General features: G+C 48.4%; 1 protein-coding gene across 1 annotated transcript; it reads right to left on the bottom strand.

Moving 5' to 3' along the window:
• Positions 1–8,383: 8,383 nt before the first annotated feature.
• klhdc4 (kelch domain containing 4) lies at positions 8,384–12,106 on the bottom strand. The gene is made up of 9 exons (XM_027272491.1): positions 11,978–12,106; positions 11,690–11,782; positions 11,346–11,508; positions 11,192–11,270; positions 10,890–11,098; positions 9,783–10,011; positions 9,526–9,708; positions 9,280–9,406; positions 8,384–8,751 (listed from the first exon to the last, which is right to left on the bottom strand). The coding sequence occupies exons 2-9, from the start codon at positions 11,743–11,745 to the stop codon at positions 8,580–8,582; spliced, it is 1,218 nt and encodes a 405-aa protein (XP_027128292.1). The 5' UTR covers positions 11,746–11,782; positions 11,978–12,106; the 3' UTR covers positions 8,384–8,579.
• Between the last annotated feature and the right edge of the window lie 1,028 nt (positions 12,107–13,134).

The raw sequence follows: 13,134 nt of genomic DNA on the forward strand, positions 1-13,134 counted from the left end.
CAAACTACGGCCCGCGGGCCACATCCGGCCCCGCCTAAACAATTGGAGTGGCCCACTTAACGATCCCAAACAATCCCTCTAAACATGGCCTATTTTTCAAAATTGCGTTTTCCTGTTATAAAATATCCACACTTCATGATTAAGCTTGGCATTCTAATTAAAATCTACCTTATTTACGAACTATTTACAGTACTAGCTAATTTTCATCCCCTCACACAATGGTATATTCCGACGTGACTTTGCTCGTGATCAACTTCCGCGCAGTCTGCCCGGGGGATTCAACTCGGCGGGTCAGGGACGGCCGCACGGTGCGGGAGGATCCCCTCGTGGGACCTCTCCCCGGCGTTGGCTGGCCTCCGCGGGCGGATTTCCTCCACGGGGGTGCGCCACGACCGGCTCTGGGTCGGCTTGGAAAGGCTCGGGGGCGAAGGTGGCTCACGGCTCCGGCCGCGAGCTTTACAGCGCCCTCCTGCCCGGACCTCGCCGCTTCCCGGGGCCATGCGCCCTCTCCGCGACTGTCGAATCGCAACGTATCGCAACTTTCACTTCCTCCCGTAACAAAATCGCAACAAAAATGTAAAAAGCAACTTCCACCGCAATTTTTTTGAAAACCTCATGCAACATCAGGGATTTTAGGCCGCAACTATTTCAAAAAAGGCCACGAAATCCTGGTGGGACTGATATCATTTCAGTTATAGACTGACCCCGGCCCCCCATCACAGAAAGGCAAGTTGATGTGGCCCGCATCGAAAAAAGTTTGGGGACCCCTGGGATAAACCAAGAGGAAGAGGCGAGGGAATCTGAAACTTCACCACTAGATGAAGCTAAATTATAAACACCGGACCTTTAAAGTAACAGTTCCAACATGTTCACTACGTTTAGCTGTTTAGCTGATGATTTTATCCAAGGTACAGTGCGACAAGGACGTGGTAGTGCAGGAATGAGTGGTGCCTGATGGAGTAACCCCCAAAGTCCACTCGGTGTAGACGCGATTCGAGACCCGGCCGTTCTAGTCAACGTTTCAAACCCCACTGGCTCCGCCGTGGTCCGGTTCTCCACGTTGAATTCAACGCAGCTGTTCTGTTTTTGACGGACGCCGCGAGCAGCAGGAAGCCAGACACAAATACAACATAGAGAATCCGGTGGATTTTCAAAATAAAACACCTCTGTGCAAACTGCCGGTTGTAAAAACAGACAGAAGATAAACAAATGAAGTACGTAGCATATTTCCACATGTAGAAGCATGTTTAGACGAACATGAACCAGGAAAATGAGCAAATCTGAGCAAGTAAACAAAGTCTGGAGGGAGAAACGCTTCTGAAACGCTCCCGGTGGAGTTTGAAGTCGATGACAGACCAAAACAGACGTGACGTGACGGAGACGTGCCCGGTGGGGTTTCAGGGTTAGGCGTGACCAGGTGAAGGTAAAGCAGACATCACTGTAGTAGATAAAATCCCTACGAGCGGAACTGCTGTTGTTGTGTGGCTAACTTATTAGCAAACATTTGTCCACCTTATGAATGTAAGAGCAACATTCAGTCTCAGTTTTTGGTCTCCACCAGCTGCTGATGAAACATCTGGCTCTTGAGCAGCTAATTTATGTGTCGCTATGTTCACAAGCTATCTGAGATGAAAGTTCCCAAACTGGACAACCTCCCCACGCCGGCTGCACCTTGAGATCCTGTCCATGAATAAATATCACGAACAGAATCGAGTCCAACACCCGCCGAGAACATGCCGGACTTTGTGCGGACACAAGTCCTCACTTTGGGAGGAGTAAGTAGTTCCCGTCATGTCTGGTACTTCCTGCATTTACAGCGCAGTAATTGTGCAGCACTTTTTTTTTCTCCATCTGTTAATCTCCACACAAATGAATCCCATTGAATAAAAAACGCTTCTATAATCAGATTACACACACACATTAAGTCTGAAATTAAGATTACACATTTTCATCACCAGCCCGGAGGAGTAAGAGGTTGTTGATGCCGCGGTTCCTCAGCACAAAGACCTCCTATTGATTAGTTGATATGGACACTGCCAGAAATCTGATCCTTCAGGGAAAACCACACTTAAAGTCTGAGATGGATGGAAGTTCTGAGGGTAAGAAATCAGGTTCAGTGCTCTTTAAAATGATTGACTGACTCTGATTCAAATTTACAAATTTACACGCCCACGGTCAGCCGTCACGTGTCCGTTATTGGTGAAATCATTGGCAAATCACCACGCTGCTGCTCACTGTTACGTATACGTAATATAACCAATACACCTTTTAATGTTGCTGCAATGCAACACTGTAGAAAAGCAAAGCTGCCTGCACAGATGAATGACACAAAAATAATTTACTGGAGGTTTGCAGCGCTCCAAAAAATATGTATTCATTGTTTCGCCTCAATGTCTTTCGTACAGATTGTGTATTCATAGTTTTCGTGGCGTCAAGCCCTGGAGGGCAAAATAACGTTCTAACAAGATAACGTACACGGACAAACGAAGGCCAGAAGACGGCTGTGAGTTTTCCACCAATTTCAGCCAACGAATATTTAGATCACGTCTACAAAAAAGGAAAACAAAGATACATGAACAAACTCAAAGTTGTTTTGAGCTTTTGCAGTTTGGCGCAGTATTGTAGAAGCACAATGGGCCTTTCGGACACAATGCAATTTGTGGTGCTCTCACATCCGGGTTCAGCACACTCCATGACCAAAGCTCAAAGGCAAAGCTCTCGATCTTCCAGTCCATCTGCGTTCCAACCCTCACCTAAGGTCATAAGCTTTGGGTAGTGAGCGAATGAGATCGCGGATACAAGCAGCCGAAATAAGCTTCCTCTGCTGGGTGGCCCCGCCCCAGTATTCTGCCTTCGATTGGAGGAGTCCCAGGCACGTCCAACTCGGAGAAGACTACGTGACAGACCCAGAACCTGCTGGAGGAGACTATATAGCCCATCTAGCCTGGGAACGCCTCGGGATCCTCCACGAGGAGCTGTTGCTGGGCAGAAGGACGTCTGGAGCTTCCTGCTAAACCTGCTGCCACCGCGACAAGGAAGAAGATGGATGGATACAAGCTACTAGAAGTATAATAAGTACACCTTGATGAAGAAGTGTCTTTGATACAGCGTTACATATATATACCCAGATGTGGCTCAACGTACCCCTCATCAGGGGCAAGTGTTGCTCAAGACCTCAAGTAAAACTCCCCCCGCTGTCCCCCTCATGTGTGGTTGACTCGACTCTCGGATATTATGTTGCAGCAAATGTTGAGGTTGAGTTGAGGTTTCATTTTTTTTCCAGCTGAACCTGCATTGTTTCGTGTTTCGCTCAAATAAACAAAAGGGCTGCAAATTTGCCACTGAATCATGCGGTCTATTTTTATTCGTCAACAGACAGCCGATGTACCCACTGTGCAGTTAGCTTGCAACCTATGCACTGACAGCGACGGAGAATTTTCACTTCTTTGTGTTGTTTCCTTTTTGTCTGTCTCGAGCGTCGTCTCTGCACATTTGTGATTTAACTCGGGGACATTTTTGCTTTGCTTAGGCTCAGACATTTTTCAGCTTGTGTCGACGTGCTGCACCAGCTGAATTTGCTAATTGCATCCACTGATCCAACCACATGACCCCGCAGGCCTCGAGCCATTCAGAAGTTTGAAGTGTGAAGTACGATTTTCATTTGACTGTATTGCTCTTGGCATTGCACTGGGTTTTTGTGATTCACAGTGGTAAATGCCTTGCTCAAGGGAATCTCAATGGTAGTTGAGGGAGTTAACAGCCCCATCCTCCACCCTGGACCTACTTATTTGAGGCTTTTGTGCCAGTGTGATCTCAGTGTGGGCAGTAAGAAACACCAAATGTCACTAAAACTATTATTTCAGATCACAATGCCCCTTCCTCTCCTACATTTCTACAGCTGTCCTGTCGCTGTTATCGTCCTTGTCCTTCTGTCTGCCAGTGTCTGGGGAAGCTAAGCCAATTCCAGCCCAGATTACAGTAATAAAATCACTGTGAGGATTGAGGATTAAGGCTTAGGCCTCTAAACACACTGGTAGTAGAGAGGGAGGGAGGGTGGAGGAGCAGGTGAGCAGGTTCAGGAACAGTTCGTGTGATTTCCTGACCACAACAAAGAGATTATAGACGTTAGTAACACAAGAGGCACGCTCACAAATCCATGACATCATTTAACAGAGTCAAGAAGGCACTGACCCAATCATGGATAACAGTTACTGGGTCATCGTACAAATACATTCAGTCATTTAGTTAGAGGGTGTAGATGTGTCATGTCCAGCTGTTGGTAGTGTTGTAGAGGAGGTCCTCTCTGCAGAGCTGGAGGTCTTCAGGAGGTCTGTGAAGGTAGAGAGGGACGCCCCTGATCTGTAGGAACTGGTAGGACGTTCCACCAACGGGGAACAACAGACAGAAAAGTTTGGACTGTCCTGAGAGGACAGGTGTCAGAGCCAGGAGGAGGTAACATCTGTCTGTGTGAGGACGATCAAGAACCAGAGACTGCTTTGTAGTCAGGGTTAGAGATTTGAGTTTAATGTGGCTGCTGCAGGTCGACAGAGGAGCTCCATGATCAGCGGGGTGACGTGTTGAAGAGCAGGCGAGCTGCCACGTTCTGGATCATCTGAAGGGTTTTACTGTGCGAGGTCCATCAGGAGGACGTCAGAGATGAACACAGACTGTATCAGGAGCTGGAGAACATGCTGAGTCAGGTAAAGTCTGATTTTTCTGATGTTGTGAAGAGTGAAGCGGCACGACCGGGCAACTGAGGCTACCCTGGTCGGGGCGAGACATCGGGAGTCAATTCTGATGTTGATGTCATGGTGTACAGTCGGTTTATCTGAAGAGTAGCAGTTCAGTTTTTGAGAGGAGAGATGGTGCTAAGTTCAAGTCAGAAAAAGGTGGATTGCTCCCTCCGGGTTGGGAACGAGTTGCTGCCCCAAGTTTAGGAGTTCAAGTATCTCAGGGTTCATGAGTAATGGCAAATTGGAGCGAGAGATGGACTGGCGGGTTGGTGTGGCCTCTGCATTACTGGGGACGTTGTACTGGACCGTTGTGGTTCAGAGGGAGATGAACCTAAAAGTAAAGCTCTCAATCTTCCAGTCCATCCACGTTCCAACCCTCACCTCTGGTCATGATTTTTGAGTAGTGACAGAAAGAACGAGATCGAGGATACAAGCGGCCAAAATGAGTTTCCTCCACCAGGTGGCCGGGCTCAGCCTTAGAGACGGGGCGAGGAGCTCGGAGTAGAACCGCTGCTCCTTCATGTCGAAAGGAAACAGCTGAGGTGTTCCCGGCAAGTCCAACTGGGAGTAGACCCAAAGGCAGATCCAGAACCCGCTGGAGGGACTACATCGCCCGTCTAGCTACCTGCTGCCACTGCGACCCAACCCCGGATAAGACTCGCCTCAATGTTGGCTCAGACTATGACAAAGTTAAATCTGAGGTTCAGTCGCGTCCATCTTGTCCGTCTGCTCAAATGGAAGTTCAGCATTGGGATGAGAAGTTTTGGACACTCTGATATCCGGCAACCAAAAGTGACTCAGTTCTTCTACATAAAAAGAATTTTATTCACATCGAATCTGACAATTTATTGCTGCGATATAATGTACAGCAAGTTCAGGAGAAGCCAGAAATATCCTCCTGTCTCAGCCTGAAGAACCCGGATTCTACAAGTTTCTCTCTCTGACACACGACGGACGTGTCTCTGACGATTACATGCTACGTGACTCCACGTCAGCACAGCGCCCAAAAAAATCTCTTTGAGTTATTTATAAAATCTTTTTTTATCCCAGAGTTTAAAAAAAAAAGAAAAAAGAAGGGGGTCACAGAAAAAAAGAGGGAGACGAGGGGCTGCGAAGGAGGAGAGGAAGGCAGCCTCGTCCTCATCCATCTCTCCTCTATTATTCATTAGCCTCCTCTCATCCCTCGTTCAGCATGCTGATGGAGGATAAAATAGGTCACCGAGGGATAGGCTGGTGCTCGCATGTTGACTGATGTCTTCCCTCACACATCGTGCACTCATCCCCTCCTCCGTCCGTGCATCCCTCGCTCCCTCCTCCACCTCCTCTCCCTTTTCTTTCCTGCTGCCACCACCGCCACCGTCTTGTCATCATTCCCACCTCCTCCTCCACATCCCTCTGATGATTCCTGAGTCGTTCCTCAGCTCGGCTCACCTTCCTCTCTGGCTCGTTGTAGAAGAGTAAAACTCGAAGACAAAGGACATGTGTTGCTGCTAGCTATCTGCAGGGGGCACCGATAAAAAAATGAAAACAACCTACACATTTATACAAATATCTGCAATAAACTGACGTCTGTGACCTCCTGTTGATCCACTCTGACCTGTGATCAGCTGAACGGTGTCTCTGTCATTCGTACGTCTGTTCTCACACTATGTAACTTTGGGCTCCGGGTCGGGAGAAGTACGTAACGCTTTACGGCACTAAGTCACACAGCAGCAACTATTTCACTGATTCTGGTGAAACTGGATCATATTTTATGGAGGAAATGTTTTCTGGTTTTCCCTCTGATGTCCTCCGCGCTCCGCCTCAACTCTGTGATTTACAGGAGTTTATGATGGACAGTGAAGTAAACTGCTGACAGCTGTAGCTGCTGTTAGCTCATGTTGCTCAGTCTGTTAGCTGCTGTTAGCTCATGATTAGCTCAGTCTGTAGCTGCTGTTAGCTCATGTTAGCTCAGTCTGTTAGCGTAGCTGTTAGCTCCAGGGTTTGTTAGCCGCTACTGTTAGTCATGTTGCGCTCAGTATGTAGCTGCTGTTAGCTGCATGTTAGGCTCAGTCTGTTAACGCTGCTGTTAGCTCATGTTAGGCGTCAGTTTGTGCTGCTGTTGCTCTGTTAACTGAGTTTGTTAGCTACTGTTAGCTCTGTTTGCTCGTCTGTTAGCTGCTGTTAGCTCATGTTAGCTCAGTCTGTTAGCTCTGTAGCTCATGTTAGCTCAGTTGTTAGCTGCTGTTAGTCATGTTAGTCCAGTTTGTTATGCTGTAACTCATGTTAGCTGAGTTTGTTGTACTGTTAGCTCATGTTAGGCTGTTAGCTCATGTTAGCTCAGTCTGTAGTTGTTAGCTTGTTCTCAGTCTGTTAGCTGCTGTTAGCTGCTGTTAGCTCAGTCTGTTAGCGCTGTTAGCTCAGTCTGTTAGCTGCTGTTAGCTCATGTTAGCTCAGTCTGTTAGCTGCTGTTAGCTCAGTCTGTTGCTCTTTAGCTCTTTAGCTCAGTCTGTACTGCTGTTAGCTCATGTTAGCTCAGTCTGTTAGCTCCATGTTAGCTAGTTCGTTCGCTGCTGTTAGCTCAGTCTGTTAGCTGCTGTTAGCTCATGTTAGCTCAGTCTGTTAGTGCTGTTAGCTCATGTGTTAGCTCAGTTGTTAGCTGCTGTTAGCTCATGTTAGCTCAGTCTGTTTAGCTGCTGTTACTGCTGTAGTGCTGTACTATGTTGTGTCTGTTGCTGCTGTTAGCTCATGTTGATCTCAGTCTGTTAGCTCATGTTAGCTCAGTTCGTATCTGCTGTTAGCTCAGTCTGTTAGCTGTGTTAGCTCATGTTGGCTCAGTCTGTTAGCTGCTGTTAGCTCATGTTTGCTCAGTTCGTTAGCTGCTGTTAGCTCATGTTAGCCTCAGTTTGTAGCTGCTGTTTAGCTCGCTGTTAGCCTCACTTGTTAGCTCGTTTGCTAGCTGTGGCTGTTAGCTCGCTGTTAGCTCATGTTAGCTCAGTCTGTTAGTCATGTTAACTCAGTCTGTTAGCTGCTGTTAGCTCAGTCTGTTAGCTGCTGTTAGCTGTGTTAGCCGTCTGTTAGTGCTGTTGCTTCATGTTAGCTTCAGTCTGTTAGCTCATGTTAACTCAGTCTGTTAGCTCAGTCTGTTAGCTGCTGTTAGCTGCTGTTAGCTCAGTCTGTGAGCTGCTGTTAGCTCATGTTAGCTCAGTTCGTTAGCTGCTGTTAGCTCATGTTAGCTCAGTTTGTTAGCTCAGAGTGTTGTTGTCTGTGCCACAGGCGTTTTGGACCACCATCATCGGCCCCTCTCTTTTTAATCTCATCGATGTTGTAAGATTCTGTTGTGACAGAGATCCTGACCCACGGTGCTTCATGAGAAGTGACGCTGTTAAAGTTACCGACCCGACCCGGCTCTCGCTGTGCGAGGCAGAGGATGTTTCACTGTAGTGTCTGTACGGAGGACTGGGCAGGTCGTGGTGACTATTCCACGTATAAATTCATTGATTATTTCCCTCGTAAAGTTTCTAAAGACTCGACGTACAAACACCGCTGTGAGACGTTATGACGTCATCGAGTTCATCATGATCACCATCAGTAAACAGACGGACCGACCCGGCTCTTACAGCCAGAGGCTGCCTTTCCCTGGGAAACACAGAGATACTTTTAGAGAGAGATATTGTTTCCTTTGAGTTATTTTATTGAAAGTGGATGAAAACTGTGAACTCACACATGGAAAACAGCCTGTACATTCATGTTTCACATGCTCAGAGTTTGTATTATTTGCATTATGTTCAAATGACATGTTTTAAAAAAGATATTTCACACACACATTCACACTCACAGCCACAGACAGTTTGGCGTGTCCCACCACTACTGGTTTTCATAGAAGACTTTGGCCATGGCGAGGCCGACCTTGGCAACCTTTTTGTCCTTGGCGTCGGGGCCCATATTGGAACGTGCCAGTCCAATCCAGTACTGCTCCGTACGGGCCTGGTAATCCGTCACCGTCTCTCCGTCCTGCACTGCGGGGTGTTGTTCTTCACCTGGAAACACAATTAACAAATATTTATATGGTAAACATTACACCTGTTTAACAGCAGTCATCCCACCACCTCACCACAGGGGTGCCCCAGGGCTCGGTGCTGGGGCCCCTTCTCTTCGCTCTTCACACCACCTCTCTGGGTCGATTATCCACTCACACGGCTTCTCGAATCACCGCTATGCAGACGACACTCCACTCTATCCGTCATTTCCTGACGACCTCTGCACGGATCTCTGAACACCTCTCAGATAGATCTACATGGATGCAGGCACACCACCTCCAGCTGAGCCTCTCAAAAACTGACTCCCTACGTCTCACCGACGAACCTTTTCCGATCACGTTGCCTCGGTTGTGCCTCAATTTCTTTTTTCTCATTGGCTGACACACTGGCCAATCAGCTGATATCAGTCACTATATTGGCATGGTTTCAGATTAAATACATCTACGGGACTGACAGCAGATCAGATGCACCTCAATGTTCAGCAGATCCTGATCTCAGTCCTGAGTTAAATCAAAGACAATCCCTTGCCTTCCTCATCCTCGCTTTCCTCCTCAGACTCGTCCTCCTCTTCCTCGCCTTCTGCTCCTTTCACCTCCTCTTCCTCCTCCTCCTCATCGTCCTCTGACTCAGACTCTTCCAGCCACTCCTGCGTCTCTGTGGAGGAACAATCATAAATCCAAATGAAACCTCATCATCATCATCATCATCATCATCCTGCGTCACAGGACCAATCAGCTGTTTTTTACGACACCCCGCTGGGCTCGAGTACTCACTCGGGTCCATTTCGACCAGAACCTCCCACTGCTCCATCTTGTGGAGGTCGAGGCAGTAGAAGTCGTTCAGGGTGAACTGGCGGTCGCCGACCTCGAACATCCCGCCGTACAGGAAGAGCTTGCCCTGACGCACCGTTGCCATGGCGCTGGACCTCTGGCATGGCTCCACTAGGGGGGCCGAGGCTGAACACGAGGGGTTAAAAATTCAGACTATATGTAACATTTCAAATGAATTCAGTGTGTGTGTGTAATCTTACCATCGTCCTCTTCCTCTTCTTCCTCCTCCTCCTCCTCCTCTTCCTCCTGAGCTCCAGGGATCACTTCCTTGATGGTCATCACAGTGCCGTCCTCGGTGACGACCTCCTTGATGACCTCGGTGGGTGCTTGAGGTGCCTCCTCCCCTTCCTCCCTCTCCTCGTCTGCTCCCTCCGCCTCCGCTCCGCCCTTCTTCCCCCTCCGTCGTTTCTTCTTCTCTGACTTGTTTCCCTGAACGGACGCAAACAAAACGATAAACCACCGCCGACCGCAGCCCGAGCAGTAAATCACCGCTTCATGTTGTAATGGTTTGGTCACATGCCAGAGGATCTAGTCAGGAGTTTGACAGACGAATGATCGAGGTGAATTTTTTCCTAAACTAACGTCTGTTTGTTAGCCGGGCTGACTGGACTGTGAGCAAATCACACAAATACCAATTTCTACACAGTGTTGCTTTAAGAAATAAGTTAAGAGTATCTGGAATTTCAAGAAACTGGAAATAATTGTGACAAAACTACAAAACATTTCTACAAAGCTACAGATGAAATGCTCAAAGATGATTCTACAGAACAGGCCCGGCCACGGCTTCCACTGGGTTCGTTAGTACACACAGTGAAGCTCAGGTGACCTGAACGACTCGGTTGTAGTTTAGTGAAGATGTTTCAACAGTTGTTCAGGTCACCTGAGCTCCGGTGTGGAAGATGGTCGTTGGAGTCACACTTGGCCTCATGTCACTCCAACGACCATCGCTCACAACGACCATCATCCACAACGACCATCGTCCACAACGACCATCGTCCACAACGACCATCGCCCACAACGACCATCGTCCACAACGACCATCGTCCACAGGTGACAATGGCTGACGACAGTCGTCACAGCAACAACGAGCACTAACGAACCAAGTGAAGCTCTGGTCGGGTCAACGATCCTGCCTAAATACTCTGATCTCCCCACCAGTCAGTCAGAACTGAAGAAGCTTTGTGGATGATCCACCTCCAAGTCCAGTTACTCCAGATTTAACCCTTCTTGAAGAAAACATGACTGAGAACCTCCACAGACTTCTAGAACAAACATTCACGCAGCAGTCTCACAGCCTCGTAGCTCACCCTGAGTACGCCGGGAAACCAGCGGTTCTTCACGGTGTCGTACAGGTAGAGGTCGTTGTAGAAGTCGCCCTCCAGCTCCTCCTCCTCCTCTTCGTCACATACCCCACCGAACAGCACCGCCCGCCCTGCCGGGCCCACCGCCAGAGAGAAACCGGAGCGAGGAGAGGGCTTGCTACCAGACGGGTTCAGCCTCGACCACGACCACTTCTCTGGGGGACGGAGAACGTCACAAAACATCAGCTGGAGGATTTCTACTCGTGTTTACCGCTCTGTCATCTCTGACAATCGAATGTTGTTGGTACCTTGGGCGTCTTTGCCCTCTCGCTTCAGCAGAAACATGTCGGAGTGGATGGTCCCCTTCTCGACATCCTTCTTCACCCTCTAGATGAACACAGTGATGAGGCAGACTTCACGTCACGTAAAGTAACATGTTATCAGTACGGGACGGACACTTACCACTTTAGAGTATCCCCCGTAGATGATAACACCTGTGCCGTCGGGCGTGGAGGTCATCTGACAGGCCGAGCGCGGGGCAGGGGCGGTGCCTGATGGAGTAAGGCGCAACCAGGTGAAGGTGTCCAGGGAGAAAGAGTAGACGTCGTTGTAGTAAATGAAATCCCTACGAGAAGGAGACGACAGACTTATTAGCAGACTTTTGTGTTTGGAAGAACAACGTTCAGCCTCAAAGAGGTCGTTTGACCAGCCCGAGCGTCTGATTGGCTGCAGGATGTTTCATAGTGTTATAAATACAGATAAAGATCCAGAAGGTGTGTCCAAACCTTTGACTGGTTCCTACCTACCTGGTGCTCTCGTGGAAACCTCCAAACACCAGCAGCTGTTTCTTGCTGAGGACCATCCGGTGACCGCTGCGACCTGACGGACCGCCGGGCGCCCTGAAAAACACGACACGGGTGCTGTTACTGCTGGATCATGTTAGAGCATGTCGCTTTCATCTTCATCATCATCATCATCATCGTGTTCTTAAATTACAGGGCAGATTTCATACAAACAGTATTTCTGGTCCCAATCCGCCGTCTGTTGATCATCGCATCACATCGTCTATTTTTATTTGCACTTGTCGTACGTACTTGATGTTCTCCCAGGTGTGTGTAGCCAAGTGCAGCACCCAGAGGTCCTTGTAGTGGTAAAACTGTTCCCCGTTCGGAGAGGCAAACTCTCCACCAAACACCCAGAGCTGACCCCCACCCTGGGGAACTACCACCGCCTAAAGGAGAGGTGGGAAGGGAAGGAAGGAAGGAAGGGAGGGAGGAACAAAGAGGAGGGACAGAGTGAGATAAAGAGGGTTGATGTCCTCTGATTTAATTGGTTTTCGTGCTTCAGCCCTGATGACATTGTTGATAAGTTTCCTCTCGTCTGTGCTGCAGCAGTCTGCCCCCTTGTGGTTCAAATGAAGAATCATATAGCTGTAACCAGTGTTGATTATTACTTATCACCTGACCTCTGCTTACCTGGACGTGGTGCTATGTAACTTAAACTGCTCTCTACTGGACAAAGTGGCATCAAACATCACAGGAAATGTCACTTTGAGGCTTGGAGGCGTACCTGGTGAGAGCAGCGTGGCGGAGGAGGGTTGGGGATCTCCGATTTGACCCAGCTGTTCTTCTTTATGTTGTAGAAAAACAGGTCGTTGTACAGGTACGTCTGCAAAAAAAACAAAAAAACAGGTTGGTATGATGATCACCTGATCTTTGAGCTTCACGTTTGGACAGTTGTTTTTGTCTTCTACCTTCCTCCCGTTGAAGAACTCTCCTCCAAACAGAATGAGTTCATCTTTCTCAGGGTGTGCAGAGAGAGACGCACTCAACCTGAAAAACAGAAGAAGACGCGCGACGTCCGCGATGTTAGAGCTGCAACGGCGAGTCGATTCGTCGATCGGTTAGAGGCTGAAGTTAGCAGCGAGGCTCTGTCTGTCTTTATGTCGCCATCGGGATGATTTGTTGTGATCTCAGCTGTCCACGATCTGTTTAATGTTTGTCTGAGGACCAGCCGATAGGGGACCTAGTTCGTGCCCAAAGGTACAGCCTCTTTGGACCAGGATCCAGAAGTATATCTTAGAGAGAGATAGCGGGGACAGACTACAAACTCAAAACAGATAATAATGAGAAAGTGGAAAGATGCTGTAGGTCCGTTATTTCAGGAATGGGTCTCATTCAGTCTGATGAACGAGGTGGAGAAGTACTTCCAGACTCTTTGGTTTTATTTTTCCTACCTTACCGTAATTTGT

The sequence above is a fragment of the Larimichthys crocea genome, chromosome XX (assembly GCF_000972845.2).
Source record: "Larimichthys crocea isolate SSNF chromosome XX, L_crocea_2.0, whole genome shotgun sequence".
NCBI classification, from domain to species: Eukaryota; Metazoa; Chordata; class Actinopteri; family Sciaenidae; genus Larimichthys; species Larimichthys crocea.